This window comes from Saprolegnia parasitica, assembly GCF_000151545.1.
Source record: "Saprolegnia parasitica CBS 223.65 unplaced genomic scaffold supercont2.2, whole genome shotgun sequence".
In the NCBI taxonomy this organism is placed as follows: Eukaryota; Oomycota; class Saprolegniomycetes; order Saprolegniales; family Saprolegniaceae; genus Saprolegnia; species Saprolegnia parasitica.
In genome coordinates, this window is record NW_012156396.1 from 1449425 (window position 1) to 1470032 (window position 20608).

At 61.1% G+C, this 20608-nt stretch overlaps 13 protein-coding genes across 13 annotated transcripts; 7 read left to right on the top strand and 6 right to left on the bottom strand.

Moving 5' to 3' along the window:
• Positions 1-19: 19 nt before the first annotated feature.
• On the top strand, positions 20-1439 carry SPRG_01173 (hypothetical protein). The gene is made up of 2 exons (XM_012339365.1): positions 20-1140; positions 1187-1439. The coding sequence occupies exons 1-2, from the start codon at positions 46-48 to the stop codon at positions 1391-1393; spliced, it is 1302 nt and encodes a 433-aa protein (XP_012194755.1). The 5' UTR covers positions 20-45; the 3' UTR covers positions 1394-1439.
• Positions 1440-1482: 43 nt separating this feature from the next.
• On the bottom strand, positions 1483-2377 carry SPRG_01174 (hypothetical protein). The gene is made up of 6 exons (XM_012339366.1): positions 2176-2377; positions 2001-2130; positions 1893-1953; positions 1788-1847; positions 1683-1738; positions 1483-1633 (listed from the first exon to the last, which is right to left on the bottom strand). The coding sequence occupies exons 1-6, from the start codon at positions 2346-2348 to the stop codon at positions 1520-1522; spliced, it is 594 nt and encodes a 197-aa protein (XP_012194756.1). The 5' UTR covers positions 2349-2377; the 3' UTR covers positions 1483-1519.
• Positions 2378-2495: 118 nt separating this feature from the next.
• Positions 2496-3417, top strand: SPRG_01175 (hypothetical protein). The gene is made up of 7 exons (XM_012339367.1): positions 2496-2647; positions 2689-2781; positions 2832-2872; positions 2920-2945; positions 2986-3021; positions 3067-3240; positions 3292-3417. The coding sequence occupies exons 1-7, from the start codon at positions 2510-2512 to the stop codon at positions 3363-3365; spliced, it is 582 nt and encodes a 193-aa protein (XP_012194757.1). The 5' UTR covers positions 2496-2509; the 3' UTR covers positions 3366-3417.
• A 151-nt stretch (positions 3418-3568) lies between these two features.
• SPRG_01176 (hypothetical protein) lies at positions 3569-3807 on the top strand (the record flags this gene model as incomplete). Its single annotated transcript, XM_012339368.1, has 2 exons — positions 3569-3664; positions 3712-3807. The coding sequence occupies 2 exons, from the start codon at positions 3569-3571 to the stop codon at positions 3805-3807; spliced, it is 192 nt and encodes a 63-aa protein (XP_012194758.1).
• Positions 3808-4672: 865 nt separating this feature from the next.
• On the top strand, positions 4673-5216 carry SPRG_01177 (hypothetical protein; the record flags this gene model as incomplete). Its single annotated transcript, XM_012339369.1, has 2 exons — positions 4673-5005; positions 5052-5216. 2 exons carry the CDS (start codon positions 4673-4675, stop codon positions 5214-5216), a joined length of 498 nt encoding a protein of 165 aa, XP_012194759.1.
• Positions 5217-6124: 908 nt separating this feature from the next.
• Positions 6125-9745, top strand: SPRG_01178 (hypothetical protein; the record flags this gene model as incomplete). The annotated part of the gene is made up of 14 exons (XM_012339370.1): positions 6125-6418; positions 6466-6714; positions 6760-6924; positions 6964-7234; positions 7278-7442; positions 7496-7633; positions 7679-7923; positions 7970-8284; positions 8326-8484; positions 8531-8626; positions 8671-8973; positions 9017-9214; positions 9258-9404; positions 9451-9745. 14 exons carry the CDS (start codon positions 6125-6127, stop codon positions 9643-9645), a joined length of 2940 nt encoding a protein of 979 aa, XP_012194760.1. The 3' UTR covers positions 9646-9745.
• A 791-nt stretch (positions 9746-10536) lies between these two features.
• On the top strand, positions 10537-11914 carry SPRG_01179 (hypothetical protein). The gene has a single exon (XM_012339371.1). It carries the CDS (start codon positions 10579-10581, stop codon positions 11869-11871), a length of 1293 nt encoding a protein of 430 aa, XP_012194761.1. The 5' UTR covers positions 10537-10578; the 3' UTR covers positions 11872-11914.
• A 6-nt stretch (positions 11915-11920) lies between these two features.
• SPRG_01180 (hypothetical protein) lies at positions 11921-12703 on the bottom strand. The gene has a single exon (XM_012339372.1). The coding sequence runs from the start codon at positions 12676-12678 to the stop codon at positions 11995-11997; it is 684 nt and encodes a 227-aa protein (XP_012194762.1). The 5' UTR covers positions 12679-12703; the 3' UTR covers positions 11921-11994.
• A 403-nt stretch (positions 12704-13106) lies between these two features.
• SPRG_01181 (hypothetical protein) lies at positions 13107-13619 on the bottom strand. Its single transcript, XM_012339373.1, has one exon. The coding sequence runs from the start codon at positions 13591-13593 to the stop codon at positions 13147-13149; it is 447 nt and encodes a 148-aa protein (XP_012194763.1). The 5' UTR covers positions 13594-13619; the 3' UTR covers positions 13107-13146.
• Positions 13620-13894: 275 nt separating this feature from the next.
• On the bottom strand, positions 13895-15309 carry SPRG_01182 (AGC/RSK protein kinase; the record flags this gene model as incomplete). The annotated part of the gene is made up of 2 exons (XM_012339374.1): positions 13895-14141; positions 14192-15309. 2 exons carry the CDS (start codon positions 15307-15309, stop codon positions 13895-13897), a joined length of 1365 nt encoding a protein of 454 aa, XP_012194764.1.
• Positions 15310-16990: 1681 nt separating this feature from the next.
• Positions 16991-18276, top strand: SPRG_01183 (hypothetical protein; the record flags this gene model as incomplete). Its single annotated transcript, XM_012339375.1, has 3 exons — positions 16991-17482; positions 17541-17645; positions 17788-18276. 3 exons carry the CDS (start codon positions 16991-16993, stop codon positions 18274-18276), a joined length of 1086 nt encoding a protein of 361 aa, XP_012194765.1.
• A 2-nt stretch (positions 18277-18278) lies between these two features.
• Positions 18279-18965, bottom strand: SPRG_01184 (hypothetical protein). The gene has a single exon (XM_012339376.1). The coding sequence runs from the start codon at positions 18960-18962 to the stop codon at positions 18321-18323; it is 642 nt and encodes a 213-aa protein (XP_012194766.1). The 5' UTR covers positions 18963-18965; the 3' UTR covers positions 18279-18320.
• Positions 18966-19144: 179 nt separating this feature from the next.
• On the bottom strand, positions 19145-20422 carry SPRG_01185 (hypothetical protein). The gene is made up of 3 exons (XM_012339377.1): positions 19992-20422; positions 19416-19943; positions 19145-19370 (listed from the first exon to the last, which is right to left on the bottom strand). The coding sequence occupies exons 1-3, from the start codon at positions 20370-20372 to the stop codon at positions 19188-19190; spliced, it is 1092 nt and encodes a 363-aa protein (XP_012194767.1). The 5' UTR covers positions 20373-20422; the 3' UTR covers positions 19145-19187.
• Positions 20423-20608: the final 186 nt, after the last annotated feature.

Below are 20608 nucleotides of genomic sequence, written 5' to 3' on the forward strand. Positions count from 1 at the left end.
GTGTTCATCACATTGGATATCGTCGAAGAGCGGCTGGAAATCAAGATGGAAGACGGCCTCAAGAAGAGCGACCACTCGGCCGAGACCGCGGCCCTCGTGCCCAAGGCCCGCGCCATGGCCGCTGCGGGGGACATTGCTGGCGCCGTCGAAGCGCTCCTTGCCCTGGAGAAGGCTGCGCGCCTCCACAACGACCTGACCTCGCTGCAGGTGCTGGTCGTCGAGATCCTCACGCTGCTGCACAGCCACAAGCAGTTCACGCTCTTGGTCGAGCACGTGACGCTGCTCTCGAAGCGTCGTGCACAGAAGAGCCAGGCCATCGGCAAGGTCGTGCTCACGGCCATGGCCTTTATCAACGACTGCCCGACCGAGGAGATCCGCGTCTCGCTCATTCAGGCGCTGCGTACGGTGGCCGACGGGCGCATCTTTCTCGAGAAGGAGCGGGCGCAGCTTACGCAAATGCTGTCGCAGATCAAGGAGAAGAACGGTCTCATCGCGGAGGCCGCCGACATCCTCCAGGAAGTCCATGTCGAGACGTACGGCGCCATGACCAAGCTCGAGAAGGTCGAGTTCATCTTGGAGCAAGTGCGCTTGACGCTGGCCAAGAAGGACTATGTGCGCGCGTTCATTTTGAGCAAGAAGATTTTGCGCCGCGTGCTCGAGGAAGACAAGTTTGAGGCCGTCAAGATCAAGTTTTACCACTTGATGATCGAGTACGACACGCACGAGAACAACCCGCTCGAGCTCTGCCGCCACTGGCAGTCGATCTTTTCGACCAAGACCTTGACGCCGGCCGAGAAGGCGACGGCGCTCCAGCACGCGATGCTCTTTGCGATCGTGTCGCCGCACTCGAACCTGCAGCAGGACATGCTCTTCAAGCTCGCGAACGAGCCGCTGCGCCACGACCTCCCGGCCTACGCGACGCTCATGAAGCTCTTCACGACCAAGGAGATCATCCCGTACCCGCTGCCTGTGCAGGCCGAACTCCAGGCCCACGCGATCTTTGCCGACGTGAGCCGCGGACAGGGCTGGCTCGAAGACCTCCACACACGCACGACGGAGCACAACATCCGCGTCGTCGCCACGCACTACCAACGCATTCGCCTTCCCCACCTCGCGAGCATGCTCGGTCTCTCGGAAGAGGTAATTTTACGAGCATGAGGATGCAAGACTCAGCCTTGCGTTGTAGGTCGCCGAGGCGCGCATTTCGGCGCTCGTCTCGTCGGGCTCGATCTACGCCAAGATCGACCGACCGGCCAAGATCGTCTTCTTCCAGAAGCCGCAGTCGCCCGAAGAGCTTCTCACCAACTGGTCCTCGGACATTTCGGAGCTCCTCCGTCTCGTCGAGACGACGTGCCACCTCATCAACAAAGAAAACATGATCCACAAGGTCTAAGCGACCTCGGAACGCGGTAATACAACACCCGTCTTGTGTGCCTCCACACGTCATGTCGACTACTACTTGCACATGCATGGCGGAGACATGGAGAGGCGTTGCGAGAAGGCGAGTCCATTTTGCATATTACAACAAGTCGTCTTCGTCGGCGTCGTCAAACTGCCCTGCAACGCCGCCATGCGCCTGCGCAATGGCCGGCGACACGGTAAGGATCGAGTCCAGATGCGCGGCAATGTCCATCTAATCCCAGGGATGAGCCCGTATATATGTTGGAGACGAGGTGGTCGACCTGCGCACCGGCCTCAACCTCGTCTTCGTTGTAGATCCATTCGCCTTCTTCGTCATCTGTACACGGCGAAAGGTTAGCGCAGGAAGATGCCATCGGTGGTATCACCTTCGTCGTCGTCTGGGTTCAAGGCCGCCGAGGCCGAGAACGCGTCAAACATGGCTTGCACTAATGCCACGTCAACCTTTGACGATCGCCATGTCTACGACGTACACGTCTTGGAGCTGTCGTCGGGGACGAAGCGGACTTCTTGGACATCATCCTCCACGTCCAGCTACTCCATGTTGTTGAGGTGGTCGCGGATCTGCATTACTCGCGTACATGGCAGTACAGGCAGGGCTCCGGGAAGCTCGACGTATCGCGCGAGATCGCATGCAGCGAGAGGTACCGCATGTCCCATGCGTAGCCGACTTCGGCCATGCCGGGCTGCGACGTGATCCAAACCACGCGCCTACATGGACGGCGTCATGGGTGTCGACGACGAGGCAGGACGTACTTGGTTGTTACGACGAGGTTGCCCGCGCCCTTGGCCACGACGGAAGCCTCATCTTCCTCGTCGTACTCGCTGAAGAACATGCGGATGCTCGGGAAGACCGAGAGGATGGACTCGTCTGCGGTGAGGACCGGCGCGCCGTCGGCCCCGCAGTCGTTGGCATGCAGCGTGTTCATGGTCGATCCCGGTCGTAGCACGTGCGTCGTGGATTGGCCAATTTCTTCACAGTTTTGTTCAATCGCAACGCGTCCTTTTATTTCAGCCAATCAACGTGCCGAAACCACTATAAATGGCGAGGAGTGGCAGTTTTGTTTGAATTTGCGGCGAATTTTGGCCTATGGGATACAAGTCCAGAAAGGTGCTCAAAAGAGCAATGACCAAGGTGCTCATCGTCCCCGGCAACGGATGCACGCCCGTCGAGGCCTGCAACTGGTACGCATGGCTCGCCGAGAAGATCCGCGAAGCTGGTCACGAGGTATGTGCGCCGCTGCATGGAAGCCTCACATGTCATGGCAGGCCATTCTGCGTGACATGCCCGACCCGTACGTGGCCCGCGAGTCCGTGTGGCTGCCGTTCATCAAGGGCGAGATGGGCTGCGACGAGCAATCGGTTTTGAACGACAATGGTCATTTCAGCACTTCTCCACATACATGGACTAGATCATCGTGGGCCACAGCTCGGGTGCGGAGGCCGCCATGCGGTATGTCGTCTTGGGCCAACGACGTGGCCGACTCATGTCTTGGCTAGTCTTGCCGAGACGACGAAACTTCGAGGTACGAAGTGGCCTCTGGTATCGCACTCGAGCGAGTCTAGGTCTTGTCCTCGTCTCTGCGTGTGTGACGGACCTCGGTACGTACCAAGTGCCACTGGTCGATCGCTCACGTCCAAGCGAAGGCGATGACAACGAGCGCGCGTCGGGGTACTACTCACGTCCGTGGGCGTGGGCCCAGATCAAGGCCAACTGCGATTGGATCGTTCAGTTTGGGTCGCCCGACGATCCGTTCTTGCCTGCTGCCGAGCAAAACCAAGTCGCCGAGGGCTTATCGTCCGAGTTCCACTACCTCCGCGGTTGTCTCTATTGTACTTCCTTGTGTTGCCGCTGACTGTATGTGCTAATAGGGCGCGGCCACTACATGCGCGAGGAAGAGCCCGTCATCTGGTCGGCTCTGGCGGCCAAGCTTGTGCCGCAGTAATCAGTCGTCATCGTATCGACTTGATAATAAAGTTCTCAAGGGTTTCGATGGTATCATCACCGAGTTCGCTTCGAGGCGTCGTTCCGACGACGATGAGTAGTAGGAGCGGGAAGAAGCTGCGGCTTGCGTTTCTTCGAGAAGCCAACGGACAACCCTAGCCCGCGCAGGTTCAACGACAGCCGGCGGCCAGTTGCGAAGCACCGATGAAGCGGCCACGCATCCTCCTCCTCGTGCCCGCAGCCGACGGCAGCAACTGGTACCCCTGGCTCGCGGCCAAGCTCGACGCGGTCAAGTGCAAAGTGGGAAGGATCGTCTGCACATGCGTCTCACGCCGTGTTCGGCGTAGGTTGTGCTGCGCTGCACCACGACGCCGCTCGCCGCACTGCGCGACGAGTGCGACGGCGACACGGTGCAGTCGCGATCCCGCGATGTCGTCCTCTGAGAGTTCCGCGTAGATTGTCCTGGGGCATCGAAGCGGCGCGGGGCCAGCGCTACGGTGATACGACAAAGCGCCGCGACGTCCCAACTCATGCGCCTTGCAATAGATTGGCCGAGCAGGCAAACGTGCTGGGTATGACTACTCGTTCATGGCAGTCGTTGACACCACAACTGCTCGTCCTAGGCCTTGTTCTCGTCGCACCGTACGTGGCAGGACCGCGGGTTGACGGTGTCCATGCCCCCCTGCACGACGACCCTGTCACGTTCCAGTTCACCAAGGTGCGGCACAACAGCGGCTGGATCTTGCAGTTAGGGTCGCCAGACGACTTGTACATGCCGGTGCCCAATCAGATGGCGCTCGCGCAGTCGTTGCACTCGGATTTCTACTTCTTACCAGGTAGGTCGCTCGTCGTACTGCCTTCTAGCGAGATCGATCACCGCACGCGGGTAGGGCGCGCTCAGTACACGGCCGTCGAAGCACATGACCTCTGGGCCGTCCTCGTCGCGAAGCTGTCGCCGCTATAACTTAACTCCTTGTACACGTAATCAACCCAAAGGAATATATTATTCCCTTGAATCAACCCGACGTTTCGTTTCGTATCCTCATGCCGTCGGGCTTCAAGGAGAACTACTGCGCGTACGCGCCGATGGACTCAACTACGATCTTGACGCTGTCTGTAGCGACTGCTTTCTTCAGTTCGAGTCGACCGTCGACTTTGGCACCCACCGCGCCAAGGTACGACCTCTACCTCCCATATATACTTCGGAAGCGGGATGCTTGCTAGTTTTGCCTCCAGAGCGAGTATGGCGACCCGGCCAAGCTCGAGGCCGCGCTGGCAGAGCCCGAGAAGCCGCCATTGGCAGCGCCCATGAGTTTAGCGCAGGTGCAGGCATACTTGAGCGCGCCGTCGACGGCAGCACGCCTCGACCAGCTCTCTCTCCGCGAGCTCAAGGCCAACGTGACCGCGAACGACCAACAGATGGAGAAGCTCAAGGCGCAGCTACAGCGCGATCGTGCGAGAGAAAAGGCCGACGAAGTGCGCGCGCTCAAGGTGCGGCAGCAGCAAGCGCTGCTCCAGAAGCAGCGCGAGGACGACGAGATCGAGGCGCTTCTCATCGAGATCGAGCGGCGCAAGCAAGACGAGCTCCAAGCGCGCTTGAGCCAGGAGCAGATCAAGCAAGAGCTGCATGCGCTGGATCTCGTAGCCTCTCGAATCGACAACGATCGACCAATACGTTCTTGTCTAGGCGGGCATTGCGTCGCTCGAAGATGCGAGAAAGTGCGACTTGGTCGAGCTCCAGAACGCCAAAGAGGCCCTGCGGCGCAAGGAAGAAGCAGCGCTGCGAGACATTGAAGCCCTCGAGAAGCGCGTGAAAGACCAAGTACTTCTTCCTACATCGGAGGTCCCTTGACGTAACCGGCGTAGGAGCGCCAGCACCGGGACCTGGAGCGGACGATGCTGGAGAAGCTCCAGGTCGCCGACGCGCCAGAGGCTGGTGACGACCGATCCAAAGCGCTTCGCACCAAGCACATGGAACGTAGTCGCGCGCATGGCGTGGCCACGGCCACCCTGGAGCAGCAGCGTCGGGAGCTACTGGCGCAGCAAGCGCAGTTGTGTCGGGCGCTGGAAGACAACCAAGAAGCCGCCGAACCTCTGTCGATGGCCAGTTTCAACTATGACGCAGAAAAGGACCGCGTCGAGCGGCTGGCAAAAGACGTCGAAGTCGCCGGGAAGGCCGCACGCATCGACTTTGAGAAGCAAATGGAGCCGCTCTTGCTTGTGCCGGAAGAACCCATTGATGCGCAGATCGACCATTTGCTCCGAGACCTCCAGCCAGCGCAGTGTACGACGAAGCGCAGCGCAAATCAGAGCCCTCCCCGGGCTCCGAAGACGCCACCACCCGCCACCTTGCCGCCGTCCGACTCGCTTGAAGAGCTCACTCGGCAGCACACAAGTCGCAAGAGGTCGCGACCACCAACGCCAGTGCTTCCTATCACCACAACACCACAGACCACCTCTCCACCCCCCATGTTGATGCCAGCAGCGGCCAACCCACCCCTCCCCACAAGCCCGACGACTTCGTATCCGTCGATGAGCGGCTACCCACCCGGGCCCTACCCAACCACCTGCTACCCAACTGCTCCAGGGCCCTACCCAACTGCTCCAGGGCCATATCAAGCGCCATACCCAGCAGCTTCCGTACCATACTTCGCACCAGGACCATACCCAGCATCGATACCGTGGGGCTATGGTTGCCCATACATGTACCAGCCCCCTCCGCCGTATTACTCTGGGATGGCGGGTGTCGGCGCAGCCATCATGGGGTGCCCTCCATTTTCACCTTCGTTTGCAGCGCCGTCGGATTCGGAGACGGCAAAGCTGCAGGCGCAGCTGGATGAGCTCAAGCAGCTGCAGGAGCAGCGCGAGTTTGAGCGCGAGACGTCGCGCTTCCAGCAGCTGCTGCAGAGCTTGCAAGGCGTGGGGCCCGAGAAACCTGCGTCGTCCGAGGCCACGAGCGAAGAGCCCGCGGAGCTGCGAGCTCTACGATTGCAGCACGCGCAAGAGATGCTGCGCATCCAGCACGAGCGCAGCCTCATCGAAGAGCACGAAAAGGTTCTCTCCCCTCGTGAAGCAAAGTTGAGACAAGACGATGGACGTAGCTGCGCGCGGTGCGCGAAGGCGCCGAGCGGCGGCGCAAGGAAGCCGACGAGCAGCTCGAGCACGACGAGTGGGTCGCCAAGCAGAAGCGCATGGTGCTCGCCCTCCGCATGAAGAAGGTGCTGGCGACGGAGCAAGCGACGTCGACCGCCGCCGAGACCAGCGTTGTTTTGCCGTACGATCCCGACCTCGGCTTTGTCATCTTCTGGGACTTTGTGAGCTGCGTGCCACTCAACGTGCCGTGCTTGCAGGTACTTGCGCTCGAAAGGAACTCCAAACAAGCTTAGAGTACGTAGTTGACCTACGCCTTGTACGACCAGACGACCGTTCGCTCCAAACACAAGCTTGTGCGCCCGCATGAGTGCGAGCCCCACGGCCTCAGCCATCAGCGCTGCGTGTTTGCGACACGCCGAGACTTTGAGCAGATGCCCGCGAGTCCGCATCTCCGTCTCCTCGTCGAGGTATGAGCTTGGTCGTGGTCGATGTCCCATGCTCCGTAGGTGGCCATGGTGGCGTCGCCGACTGGGCCGCGCGCACGGGCGCCGGCCTCGCTCGGGTGGACGGCCATCGATATCTTCTTGCCGTCGCTCAAGCTTCAAGAAGGCTGCTTCAAGCTCCCGCTCAGCTTTACGCCGCTACCGCAGGCGACCGCGCCATGGGCACTGCCATTGGGTGAAGACGACAATTCCGCAAAGCTCTATGTGCGCCTTGTGCACGCTGCGCAGGCCGAAGAAGCATCCAAATTTGCAGTCAACCCCGACACCATGGCCGGTATCTCACATGGATGCCGCCGCCAAAACTCAATTCCATGTAGACAAGTACGCGTTGCCGCCCAACCAAGCGCTTCGAGCAGCACCCCAGTCGCCAGGGCCAGAACGTCCAGCCGAGAAGAACGCCGCACCGCCAAAGAAGCTTGCCGCCGTGCCCGATACGAGCGTTTCTTCACCGCTGCCGATGACACCCGAGGCAAAGCCATCGCGTAAGTCCAGCACTCGCCCCGACAGCAACTCGAGCCTTCTGGATATCACATAGCATCCAACGAGGTGTCGCGACCTGCTACGCTGAGCGAGCCCAAGGTGGCGCCCAAGATGGAGCCCAAGGTGGAGCCCACAGTAGCGCCGCCAGAGGTCGCTTCCCCAATGCCCACGTCTCGCCTCTACGCGCCTACAGGTTTGGCTCGTCCCGAGGTGCACAACGATGCGAATGAGCTTGTAGCCGAGCTCGAAGACAGTGCATTCTTGAACTGCGACAACGCGAGCCAGCGGCGCCGGCAGCTCTTCGCTCGCGGCGACGGCGTCAATATCTATATTGACGGCGCGCGGTCGCTGCCCGACTGCACCAGTGTTACGAAAGCGACGGTCTTTGCCTTCCACAGCGACATGACGCTCTGCACGCCACTGGGCGAGACGACGGCGACATGCAGCTTGCAAGACAATGCGTTCACGCCAGCGTTCCGCCTTGTAAGAGACCAGTATAGTGCAATGTCGGCGCGTTCACACTCTGTAGTTGCTCGAGTTTCGGGACGAGCGCTTCAACCCGACACTGACCATAGTCGTGCGGCTCGACACGATCGACGTGCACTCCAAGCGCCCGCTCGTGCTCGGCTACGTCGCCGTATCTGTCTTCCTCGACGCAAATGGCCAGCAGCCGACCAAGCCGTCCGTGCAAGACGTCTACCTCAACGACGGCGCGTTCCAGGTGCCGCTGCGTGCCGGCATCACCCTCGGCTCGAGCGCTGCGGCCATGACGGCCAAGGCCTGCGACGGCGCGCTCAAGATCTCTTGCGCCACTGTACTCGTGCGCATCGCACCTGCCACCAAGGTACCTGCCACTGCGTGAACCAATTTCAAAAAGCGCTACAGTCGGAGGACGGTCTGCGCTGCTTGAGCCGCAAAGACGCCCCCGCGGCCGAGTGGGAGGCACAGCGCATTGTGCTGCCGGCGCCAGCGTACGCCAGCCGCGCGTACGACAGTACAAGTGCGCGGCCCAGCGCGATGGAAGAAAAGCTGTACGAACTGCGGGTACGGAGGTCTGAACACGGGTCGAGAACCATGGACGTGGCCGTAGCAACAGCGCAAGCCGCGGCTCGTGGGTGAACTTCTGCAAAGCACCCTGGCCGTCGACGCCGAGAGGCTTCCAGCCGTCATCGCCAACCAGCTCGAGGTACCGCGATGCCTGGCAACTCGATTCCTGACGCTAGACGGTAGAAGAAGCCCAAGACGTCGCTCCTCGATGTGCGGAGCAGCATCTTTGTGTACCAGCCTGAGATTGGCTTCCGCGTCGCCATCGATGGGCTGCACAACCTTCCGTCAAGCACGAATGGGAGCTTTGTCAAGGTCCTTGCGAGCGTCGCGCCCCCCGCAGCATTCTACCAAGTACAAATTCTCGCTCATTCTTCTGTCGACACGCTCTCTGCGCAGACACCACAGCTCACAGACGACGTGCAACTAACCGTGAGCTACGACTGGACGAGCGCAAGCTCGAGCCCCGAATTCAGCGACGGCTACCACGTACAGAGACCGCCGAGATGCAGCAGAATGATTCACGTGGTAGACCTACCGAGATGTCGTGGCGGTGTCGTCGACGCCGCTTCTTTTGGTCTTGGATGTGCGCTGCGTCAAGATGGGAAAATCCGGCGACTGGGCTTCGACGCCATTCGGGTGGACGTACCTCAAGCTTTTGCACTCCGAGAGCGGCGGCATTGCTCCCGGCAGCTTCCAGCTCCCCCTCTTTGCCGGCAACGTCACGCTTGTACGCCACGTCACAAAATTCTGTTTCAAACAGAATATGGTAGGACGTCTTGCAGCACGACCAGGATTTGGATTCGCTTGTCACGCAAGAGGTTGCCAAGAAGAAGGGACTGATCGCGTACATCCCAGGCGCGTCGCTCCTCTTGCGGATCGAGGACGGCCAGCTGCCCGGCGTCTTTCCGACGCCCTTTGTACAGTCGCGTGCCAACCTACAGAGTCCTAAGACTACACGTGTAGACCACGATCGAGCCCAAAGGAATTCCCGCGAGTCTCTTGGCCAAGTACGCGTACGATCCGGCAGCGATTCAAACGCAGCGCAAGAAGAAACCTCTGACCAAGCTCTTGCCACCCAAGCGCAGTGAGCAAGAGCTCGAGAAGGAGCTCAACGTTGCGTTCGCCGACGAGATGGGCATCACCCACTACGTCTTCTAAAACTGGATTTGGAATTGCACAAGTTCCGGCTGGCTTCGCGATCACCACGCGGTGCCAGGTGATATCAAGTTGATACAATGAAAGAATGTGCTGATATGGTGCGCAATGCGTTCGGCGTCGGTCCAGTCGATGTCACAAGAGTAGCCCGAGCAGCTTCGCTAGTACAGTACGTTGCAGTGGATCTTGGCACTGACATCGATGACGCCCATGCGAGGTGTCTCTGCCCTGGACCTTTCCCTGAACGAAGAATGTCCTACACATATCAGACAGGGCCAAGTACTTGGCGTCTAAAAACAGACTCTTTCTGGTCTGTCGAGGTAGAGCTACGACGGATATGGACGCTCGGAGCGCTGCTTCGGGCACTAAAGCGCGGTCGCTGCCGAGTGGGCTACCTCGCAATGGCGGGGCTGGTGTCGGAGACCATGTCCAATATGGCTGTCGTCAGTTCCTTCGTACTCGTTGGTGCGACAGATGCGTTGTGCTTTGTCGTTCCCGCCGCTCCTCTTGGCCGTTCACGCCATCCATGTCAAGAGAGCTGCAAGAGACGATGCCCTCGTCGTAACAACAACCACGTTGGCTTGTCACGGTGATGTTGCTGGTCTTCAACACCGACAAGTCGCGTTCTACTGCTCCTCCAGAGACCGCCGATGGGGCGGTGGCAAGGCCTTGGTGGCTACAAGGGCTCGCCGCGGCCATGGCGGGCGGGACGGCGTCGGCCCGGAGAACGCTGCCGGCGACGTCAACGGCCAACGCATCTCGCCACCCACCGTGGTCTGTTTCTGCTGCTGTTTGTAATCTATAATTAGCAACGCCAGATCCTTCTATTTGTATAGGCGGTCGTAATTAAAAACAAACCGACGATGGAAAGAATCGTAATAAAATACGACGCACGGGGCAGTGTGCTTTTCTGCCGACGCGACCGACTCGGCGACCATGATGGCGACGCAGCACCGGGCCGACGACAAGATGAACGCCCGGATCGAGGACCTCGCCCTCGAGATGCAAGCAACGCTCGCCCGCCTCGGCGCCTCCACCGAGCCATCGAACCAGGACGACGAGGACGACGAGCCTCCGAGCGAGCTCGCGGTGAGCCTGCCCGAATTGATCCACCGCATGCAGGCCATGGTCGAGGTCATGGAGCGCCAGACCGAAATGTACGATGTCATGAAGGCGCGCTTGAGCTACGTGCCCAATGACACGGACAGTCGCGACTCGCGGTCCAGCCTCTGGCTCAACGACGCGGGCCGGGACAGCGTGTATACTGGCAGTCGGGGCAGCCTCGTGGGCTACTTTGACAGCTCGCGCGGCTCCGAGTCGTTCCACAGCTCGCGCGGCTCCGAGTCGTTCCATAGCTCGCGCAGCTCCGAGCCGTACTACTCGCGCCACTCGGAAAAGCCGAGCCGCATTCCATTTGCGCAGTCGAGCTCCATGTCGTCCCTCGACACGCCGGAAGAGGAGCCGCGCCAGTCGTTTTCCTACAGCGAAGCGTTCAAGCGGCCGGCCTCCAGCGTCCTCACGCGGCAGCGCAGGACGTACCAAAAGACAGCACCGGTCACGGTCGAGAGCCTCCCGACGCAAGGCCGTCGCCGCCTCGACGTTGTCACGCCTGTCGCCCCGCTCATCTCAGGGGCCAAGTCCGAGTACTCGGTGCGCTGGGCGTCCGGCGACCTCGGTATTTCGCTCAACAATTTTGCGTCCGACGGCCGCGGCTTGCAGATCTCGAGCCTCGAGCGCTGCGCGTCAGGTGTCGCCGCCGGCATTGGCAACGCGCGCCTTGGCGACGTCCTTGTCTCGATCAACAAGGAGGTCGTCGAACACCTTCCATACGAAACGATCAAGGACGTTTTAAAGAAGACGCGCCGGCCCCTCGTGCTCGGCTTCCGGTCGAATCCGAGCTCCGTGACGTCGCCGACGTCGGCCAAGCGGTATGCGAGCAGCCAAAAGACGTTTGAAGAAGAGGTGGGCAGCATGAGCGCGCCGACGCTCTTCAAGGACGAACCGTCGCTCTCGATGGCATCGACTGTCGACTCGGAGGCGGACGAGCTTGAAGACTGGCTGCGGCGCCAGGACGCCATGCACAGCGAGCTCGTCCTCCTCCTAACCGAGACGATCCAGCGATGCGAGTCGCTCAAGGAGGAGAACTTTGACCAGCTCCAGCTCATGATGCAGCGCTCCATGAAGCGGCGCAACTCGACCTTCCTTCGACGGGATTCGCGCGATTTCTAGGTGTACCATAGTAACAAGCTGTCATTTTTCGATTCGCCATAGACGGAAGTCGCGCAGGAACAAGTCGTGTGTGTATTAAAAGCGTGTGCATGGATTCGTGATACGACGCGGATGCAAGGCTGCTTACCACGAGCTGCCCGTGCCCGACTTGGGGGCGACGAACGACGCATAGTCCCACTTGGTGTCGAGCGCATACGGCTCCGAGATGGACGTGCCTTGTTCGTTGACGCGGCCAATGGTAATGCGGTTGAGCGTGCGGCAGTCGCGGTAGAGGCAGACGCGCATGCACTTTTCGAGCAGCGCGTGGGCCTCGGTCTCGGTCATATCGGCGCGCCACTCGTTGCGCAGCAACGGCGTGGCCAAGTGGTGGCCAAAGCCCGTCGCGAGGTAGTTGCCTGTGAATGCGTTGCCGATCATCGTGACCTGGCCAAGGAAGGCCTCGCCCTTCTCGACGCCCGCGACCAAGAAGGTGTTCCAGAGCGGGTCAAACTTGTTGCGGCGGTGGTACAGCACGCGCTGGAGGTAGTGGAAGATCTCGCCCGCCGTCAAGTCGCACTTGTCGTCTTTGTTGAAGTCGTTGACCGCCATCTCGTCGAGGTGGTCGGCGAGGAACTGGAAATCCGAGAGCTCGCCGCCCGCGCCGACCAAGGTCGTGTTGTGCACGTTGAGGATGCGCCGGGAGTCCGTGAAGCGCGCCAGCGACCCGTAGCTGCCCAGCGTGTCGGCGGCCATGAGCACGCCTCCGTTGTACTTGACGGCGATGACCGACGTGCCGGTCACGATCGGGGACTGCGTGCGCTGGGCCATTGTCTCCTCGCAGCTCGGGGTTCTTTCGGGTTTTGGACCCCACGTGCCACCTGCATAAGCAGGATCTGGTATCCTGCCAGCCGAAATATTAGCTTTTGCAGGGTATCCAACGCCACAGGATAAGATCTGCATCCTCAATCCGCGATTCGCGATCCAGATGCCCTAGCGACCGGCGTAGGATCGCAAGGCGCTGCATGTGCAGGCGAGTAGCTCTAGGTATGTACGGCGTCCGACAGGTCCGGCGGGCCCACTTGACGGAGCCTACTAGTTGCGACGGACCTGCCGCGATGCCGCAGCCAAGCGCAACCGAGTCCCAGCGTCGAAGCTAGCGTCGCTACAAGGCGAGGGCGCTGCCCCATTCAGGATACAGTCGACGAGAGCCAATGCTTCGGCTAGCGTCGTGCGCCGAGAGCGACATGGGCAACGCGGGATCTGAGCAAATACTACTACATGTTGTCGTCGTCTATCTTACTCGCTGCTCTTGCGGGTCTTCTTTGCCGGCCGATCGTCTTCGCTGTCCGAGGACGACGACGAGTCCGAGTCGGAGCCACTGGAATCGCTTGACGAGGATGACGACGAGTCGCTAGACGAAGATGACGAAGAAGAGGACGACGACGACGACGAGACCGAGGCCTTGCGTCGGGCCTTCTTGGCCTTGACAGGCGCTTCGCGCGTCTTGTCCTTGACGTCGTGCGGCGACTGCAATGTATCGGTGCTAAACGGCCGGCGCAGGCGCGGGTTCGCGAGCACTTGCGTGCGGCTCGGGCGCTGGAGGTAGACCGCCTGGCCTTGGCACTCGTACGTCCAGTGACCCTTCTTCAAGCACTTCTGGCACGTCGCGTTGGCAGCGCCTGTGTCCTTGCCGCGGCTTCCGAGACCCGCGCGGCCGTACAGCATCCCTCGCTTCGCGTCCATGCTTTCTCGATGGTCTCTGCAACTCGATATACTGCTGGCAATCAACCTCTAGCAAGTAATAATACTCGCACCTTGAACCCAGCGCAGAACCCAGCGCAGACCGCTCGTCGGTCGTCGTGAGCACGTGGCCCATCAAGCCCGCGCTCTCCTACCTCTCAACGGCAACCGATGGGAGCCGCCCATCATTGGTGCTAGCTTCAGAGGCCTCGCGCTGCATCCAACCAAGGCGCCAGCGTCATGCAAATCCATAAAATCCATGCAAGAACACACAACGATTACGCTGACAGGAGGCCGCCAATGACTACGACGTGCCACCATATGCAAAGCCTCGAACATGCACGGGCAGGCCGCTGCAGTCTTCACTGACGCAGCGCTCGAGCGAGGCGAGCTCGAGGGGATCCGTGGCGGCGTGCAGCGGCAGGGTCGAGATCATGAGCGGCGCCGGAAGCTCCTTCGCCACGAGCTTGTCCCAGTCGATTGCGTCAAAGAATGGGTGTGCACGCACCATCGGCCCTTGCAGGCGCGTGGTGACGTCGCGGTCGAGCAGCCTATGCGCAGCGCGTCATCGATTCGAACCTCTACCCTGAAGTGAACGTACTGTCGCAAGAAGGACGTGGCCGTCGCCGAGAGGTCAGTGGGGATCTCAATGGCGCCGCGGAGCACGCGCTCGACGATGGCCTTGGGGTTGCGCTCGCGGAAGAGGCGCTGGCCCGTCAGCAGCGCGTAGGCGACGGTGCCAAACGACCACCAGTCGGCGGCGGGACCGAAGGGGCGGCCACCGGCAATCTCTGGCGCCATGTACACCAGCGTCCCGCACGTGCCTTGGAGCGGTGTGCCGTTGTACGCGGCGGCCATGCCAAAGTCGGTGAGTGCGATATGACCGTCGTCGTCGAGGAGGACGTTCCCGGGCTTGAGGTCGAGGTGGAGGAAGCCCTTGGCGTGCATGTGCTCGACCGCAAGGTAGAGCTGCGCGAGGTAAAAGCGCGCTTCGTCCTCGTCAAAGACGCCGTAGTGCAGCGCACTGTGCAAGTCGCCGCCGGCGTAGACAGGCAGGATCAGGAACGTCTTGGTTGTGGACTGGAATGCGTAGACCAGCGGCACCGTGTGGGCGTGCGAGAGCGTCGCGAAGAGGTCGCGCTCCAGCGTGAGGTACTTGAGCATCTTCATGTGCTTCACCTGGACCTTCATCGCATAACGCATCCCGGCGTCATCGCCCGACACCTTCTCGACCAGGAGCACGTCGCCGTGGCCGCCTTTTCCGAGCCGACCCAAGAGCTGAAAGTCGCTCAGTCCGACAGCGCGCGCGCTACGACGAGGGGACAGCGACGTCTTGAGATGGCTTCGCGTGGCCTCGGCCTCGGAGATGGTCGCGGATACCGTCGGCTGCGTGGCACTCACCGGCTTTGGCACGTCGGCGCATCGCACCTCGTTGTCCTTGGTAGGCTTTGGCATACATCGCGCCTCCTTGTCCTTGGCCGGAGATCGACGCGAGTGCTCGATCGCAATACGCGTGCGCTCGCTGGTGCAGTTGAAGCACTGGCGGCCTTTTGCCTCCTTCTTGGAGCAGCGCGAGCAGACGGAGCGTCGGCAACCAGCGCACTTTGACCAGAAGAGGTGGAGTCGGTGGTGCGGGCAGCGCTCCATGACATAGCACCACTCGGTGGAGACAATGACCACGCCGCGCCCGTTCTCGAGAGGCACTGCAACGCGGTCCATGTCTACGACTGGCATGAGCTTTGTTGTTGGCGAGAGGGCGCAGTACCTTTTCCGAGGCCCGCCATCGGAAGGACGGCCACGGCGTGCGTCGTGTAGGGCTGGAGCTTGAAGCGCGATGTTGTCTTCGTCTTGACGGCGAGCTCGACGCGTCCACTTGGAGCGATGAACTGGAACGCTTGGTGCCACTCTGGTGCCGTCTCGTGCGACGTACGCTGGGTCTTGCCGCCGCAAGTGACGCGGACGTAGCTCTTGTGCACGCCGACGCGGCTCGTCAAGGCCACGCTATGCACCGTGACGATGATCGAGTCGAGGCCTAGCATCTTTGAGCTGAAATCGTAGTATGAGCAGAAGCCACCAAGCCGCGTCCAGGAAGCATCAGACGACTGGGAAAAGCTGGGGCTGCTGGCTCTGGCTCAAATCGGGACCCTTCTGATTGGCTCCATGGTTTAGTTTTTGTCTCGATGGCGCTGCTGATTGGCGCATTTCATTATGACCAATGGTTAGTCGAAAACGTGGCAGACGGAGGGGCCTTCGCTCCCGCCACTTGCTTCGCCGCAAAGCCCCGCGTCGCTTGTTCTGGTTGAAGCACCACGCGAGGTTGAGAAGGGTCGCAGCGAGGCCTGTTGATGCGTGTTCGGAGACTGGAAGTTGCCCTCGTCGTCGATACGGCGCGTCGTCCCCGATGAGTCCTGGTCCGCCAAAGGATAGTGCAGCTGGTACATATGATCCTCCTGTGGCACCCCCGCGCTCGTCCAACTCTACCGATGAATATTCGATCATATCGAGCGTCTTGGTGCCCATAGCAACACTGGTGGCTGCCACGTATACGGAGCGTCACCGTCGTCATTCCAACGCGTGTCGAGGTCCATCGAACCGCGCATAGAACCTATAAGTCGTATGGAAAGCTCATTGGAGATGTCTTTTGACGTATCCGAACACATTCAAACCGCATGTGCAAGGCCATGAACCAGCCTGCAAGGGCAGTAAATGAGCGGCGGAAGCTGACCATGGAACGTCATACAACCATCAACATTAGTGGAAGCAAGCAAGGGAATAGACATCATTCCCTTACCGCCCATCCAGACCCACAAGACGAGGAGTATTGAGCCAAGGACCGACGACCGTACGTGCTCGACGTCGCCCTCCGAAGCGCAGAGATGATCTCGACAGCGTTGCTGCACGACGCGGTCGGTCATGCCGCCGGCCGCTTCCAGTCGTCGTCGCCAAAGTCGCTGGCAAGCGGCCAAAAGTGAACCGGCACATGGGCGCCTGAGGAAGGTTCAGTAACAACAGAGACATGGGCCCACAGGCATCAGCGAGCGCAGAGGTGAGTCGTTCGTGGCTGGGATCGTTGGCAACGGGAACGAGCCTAGTGGATGAGCGAAGCGGTCCTAAAAGTAGGCTTTGGACTACGGAGTCGTTGAGCCAACATGTCTCGTAGCAAGAGTTTGGGTCAACGACATCGACTGTCGTTGAATACGGCGGTGGAGACTGGGACAGGGTCTGCTGCGTGGCGGTGCCACGTCAGGCATCCATTTCAGTGAAAAATGCACCTGCCAGTAGGATTGGGTGCTCTAATGTGATTAAAAATAGCGGAATCTTTGTATATAAATACGCGAAATATAAAACAGCTAGCGCGGTGCAGGTTTTGGCCCAATCTTGCCATTTCCACGCCCCTCAAATGTCGGAACTGGCGGCCATCTTGGCCCGGCGACGCGCCAAGGACGGGACTGGCGAGCCCGCGCCCGAGACGCCTGCTCCTGAACCAGCGGCTGCAAGCCGGCCCTCTCCCCCGAGGCCATTTGCCGTGCCCTCGCCGGAGAAGCCGGTAGATGCATCGGACATCACGGCAGCCCATGAGGACGAGCACCCTGCCCGCCGAACGTCGTCCCGCATTGCCCAGCTGCAAGGAAACCTCGGCGCGCTCAACATGAATGCATTCCGCCCGATGCCCATGGCGCGGAAGAGCAACACGAGTAGCGCCCTCTCGACGGGCGAAGACTATGACTACGAAAGCACGATGAAGGTCGGCGTCGCGATGCCAGGCATGGCAGGCGTGCCCATGATCGGGCTCACCAAGCCTGGCATTGGTCTTCCGGGTATGATGAAGGCCCCGTCCTCTGAGGAAGAAGCGGCGCCGGGTGACGCGCCGCAGCCGACCCCCGTGGCTCACGTACGATACCGCCATTTCCACCTTGCAGTGGTTTGCAACAGCTTGTTCTTGTACATAGACAACGATGACCCGCGCTGCCGGACCCAAGCGTCGGGCCCCCACGAAGGCCAAGACGGAGCTGCCCATCGCTACGCCGGGCATCGCGGCCTCGAGTGCCCCGCTTGTCGCTGACGATGCTGCAACCCCAATTGCACCTGCAACGGCCGTCGCCTCCGAACCTCAAGAAGCCACGACGCTGTTTGGTGCGCAGCCTCACGAAGCGGCGCGCCCCATGCTCCAGTAGAAGCCGCGCCGTCCTTGTTTAGTGCGCCACCGGTCCGCCCGGCTCGAGCAAAAGTCTCTTCAGCGACGAGATCGTGTCGTCGCCGCTGGCCGCCAAGCCAGCGATGGCAGGGCCGCCGCGCATGAACACGGCGCTTTTCGGGGCGGGTACCAAGGACAACTCGGACGACAGCGACTGGAGCGACGAGGACGACGACACCAAAGGCGGTCTTTTTGGCGCCCCGCACCACGCCGCCACACTGCACGCAGCCCCCGTCGTCGCGCCGGCTCCCCAGGCTACGCTAGTGAGCGCGCCAGCAGCCTCGCTGCATGCGGCATTGCAGGCAACGCTCTTTAGCCAACCCATCGCGGCCGAGGCACCGTCGCTCTTCGGACAGCCGCGTCCCTCTGCGCTCTTGGGTGCAACGAGTGCGCCTGCCCCGTCGCGCCCCAACCTGTTTGCGGCCTCCGACAGCGACGACGACAGCGACGACGGCGGCGGTCTCTTTGGCACGGGCCTTCCGAAAAAGTAACACTTGTTGCAACACGTTTCTTCCTTGTTCAGTCCATGGGTTCATTACCACGATTGCGCCGGCGCGAGCGTCTTGGTGTTGATAAAGAGCGTCGTGCCCTGGACGCGGCCGTAAAAGTAGGCTTTCGTGCCGCCGACGCCGACGCCGCCCGCACCGACGCGGTCGATGGCCGCGACGACGGGACGGTACGCGGGCGTCGTCGGGTGCAGAAAGGTTTTGCGCGACCGGTCCTTGTTGTAGACCAGCATCGGGTGGTCACTCGAACCCATGGCCTTTTGGATCTTGTAGAGCTCGCCGAGAGCGCCGTGGGCCGCGCCCGCCGTGCTGTGGTTCATGCGGATCGTCGCTTGGTGCGGGTGCGACCCCATAAACATCACCGGTTCGTCGAGCGCCATGGGCATCCAGTCATCCGAGTCCGGAGCGGCCGCGGTAGCCGGCGCCGGCGTCGACTTGGACTCGCCACCCACCGTCATGAGCGACACGGGCTCGTCGTTGCCGGCCTCGAGGTTGCCCATGAGCCCGAGCTTCTTGAGGTACTTCTTCACGCGCGCAAGAGGCACGTTCGCAAAGAGGCCGCCATGGGTCAGCACCGTCGCGTGCACCTGCTTGAGGCTGAACGCAGGGTGCGCGAACTTGATCGCTTGGACCAGCGCCGTGAGCTCTTCGGCCGAGACGACGTCTGCCATGGCAATATGCGAAATGGCAGCTGATTGGCCAAAAAGACGGCAATTCCAACGGGATCCAGCGAGGACCAAGACGTCAGGCCAGTCGACGCCATCTAGCCCCAGGCGGAGACAGCCTCCCGTGTCCTGCTACAACCTCGACCGAGCGGCTCTCGCTGCGCCAGGTCGAGAGCCAACGCAAGCACTCCTTTTCTTCACACGATGTACAGTCTCTATTCGAACGTCCTACTACAAGGCTTGCAGCCGCTGCAACTCGTCGCAGTTGGGCGTCGCCATGGCGGCGGCCTTGCGCAGGGCCTCCTCCCGCGCCTCGGCATCGTAGAGACTGCGCGCCTTGGTGACGCGCCGCTTCTGCTTGATGCGCTCGCTCTCGCAGCCTTCCCGCAGCCGCGTGACGTGCCACTGCTCGACCTACACGCGCATGATGATGAGGCTCGTAGCGTCACAATGGGGTACCATTTGCTCGACGCGCATGAGGTCGCGCCAGTCGTTGGTGTACTTTCTGTCAAAGTCCTTGGCCACGTAGTACGGGATACCGTTGACGACGTTGCGCATGCGCGTGTTGCGGAGCACCGAGTGCTCGCTCGTGGGCTGCAGGCTGAACGGCACGTTGCGCTCGGCCGGGAACGACAGCAGCGAGAGGCAGAAGACGAGGATGAGCGGGAGGAACTGCAGCAGCTGCTGCATCGGTGTCCGTGGCACCGCGTTGTGCTGGCTCGTGCGCTGGCGCTGCCGGGCGCGCTGCGGGTGGAGACCGCCGCCGAAAAACATGTTGAAGATCTCCTCGGGACTGATGTCGTCCTGCTGGTACCGGTACGCGCGCGGCGCCTGGCCGCCGTTCTCGCTCGGCGCGTTGTCGCCAAACCGGTCGTAGTCGGCGCGCTTCTGGTCGTCGCTGAGGACGGTAAAGGCCTTCCCAACCGCCTTGAACGCGTCCTCGGCGCCGGGCGCGCTGTTCTTGTCCGGATGCAACTTGAGCGCCAACTATGAGGACGTGCATGAGCATGTATTTCCGTATGATCTTGAGCGGACTTTGCGGTACGCCTTCTTGATCTCGTTGTCATCGGCGGTCTTCTCGACGCCAAGAACGGCGTAATGGTTCTTGCACGCCTTGATCTGGCGCACAATCTTGACCTGCTCGTCCGTGAACGGCCGGCTGTCTTCTTGCTCGCTCGGGCGCGCGGCAGACGACGACGGCGCTGCCCGTGACGTCGACGCAGCGGGCGCGGCTTGCGGCGCGGCCTGCCCTGCCATGGACTGCTCGGCCCGCGCCTTCAGAGCCTCCGCGCCGGGCAGCGGATAGAGGCGGATGGACTTGTCGAACCACTTGGCGGCTTGCGCAAAGCTACCTGCGCGGAGGTGCTTCTTCCCGAGCTCCATGCACTTCTCGGCCTCGTCCCGGTTCATCTCCATCGTCGCGTCCTCGCCCCGCGACCAATTGCCGGAATGGAGAAGGATGACGTTTGCCGGCGCATTAATATTCGTTCCCAAATTCCACGCCAGAATTAAATTGCCCTGGATACTAGCGGCTACAGCTAAACACACGCAACTTGCCGCTGCCACGTGGACGACCTCTCGCAGCGTGCAGATTGCGCCGCGCCATCGTATCCAGGTAACGACATGCTCTCGGCTTCGTGCCCACGGGCATG